This window comes from Charadrius vociferus, unplaced genomic scaffold (genome assembly GCF_000708025.1).
Source record: "Charadrius vociferus isolate BGI_N301 unplaced genomic scaffold, ASM70802v2 scaffold552, whole genome shotgun sequence".
NCBI lineage: Eukaryota > Metazoa > Chordata > Aves > Charadriiformes > Charadriidae > Charadrius > Charadrius vociferus.
Window position 1 is genome coordinate 238700 of NW_009647400.1, and position 416 is coordinate 239115.

At 56.7% G+C, this 416-nt stretch overlaps 1 protein-coding gene across 1 annotated transcript in view; it reads left to right on the top strand.

Annotated features, from left to right (window-relative positions):
- The first annotated feature begins 343 nt into the window (after nucleotides 1-343).
- Nucleotides 344-416, top strand: part of ADI1 (acireductone dioxygenase 1) — a 4129-nt gene continuing 4056 nt past the window's right edge. The window contains exon 1 of the mRNA XM_009880140.1: nucleotides 344-379. Coding sequence (XP_009878442.1) covers nucleotides 344-379 — 36 coding nt within the window. The remainder of the gene's footprint in view (nucleotides 380-416) is intronic.

Here is a 416-nt window from a genome sequence, read left to right on the forward strand (position 1 = left end):
GTGGTGGTTTTGGCAGTGTTAGGTTGATGGTTGGACTTAATGATCTTCAAGGTCCCTTCCAACCTAGGCAATTCTGTGATTCTATGCATTCAGAGCGTTTCTGCCAGGGCAGCCCAGACGCAAACATTGTTGCTGTTGCAGTCGGGTGTGATGCGTGCTGTGCCCTGAGAGGGCTCGTGGGGGTGAGAAGCCCCTCACCCCAGCAGGTCTCCCTCATAGAATCGTTATGGTTGGAAGAGACCCTTAAGATCATCGAGTCCAACCGTTGACTTAAAGCCACACTCTGAAACACCACCTGTATCAGCGACACCGTGCACCCTATTCAGCGTGTTTTGGGTTGCGAATGGCGCCCGTCTCAGGCCCTCCCCATAGGCTGCCTGTGCGGGGCCGCTCCCTGCCCCGGCCCCTCCAGCCCC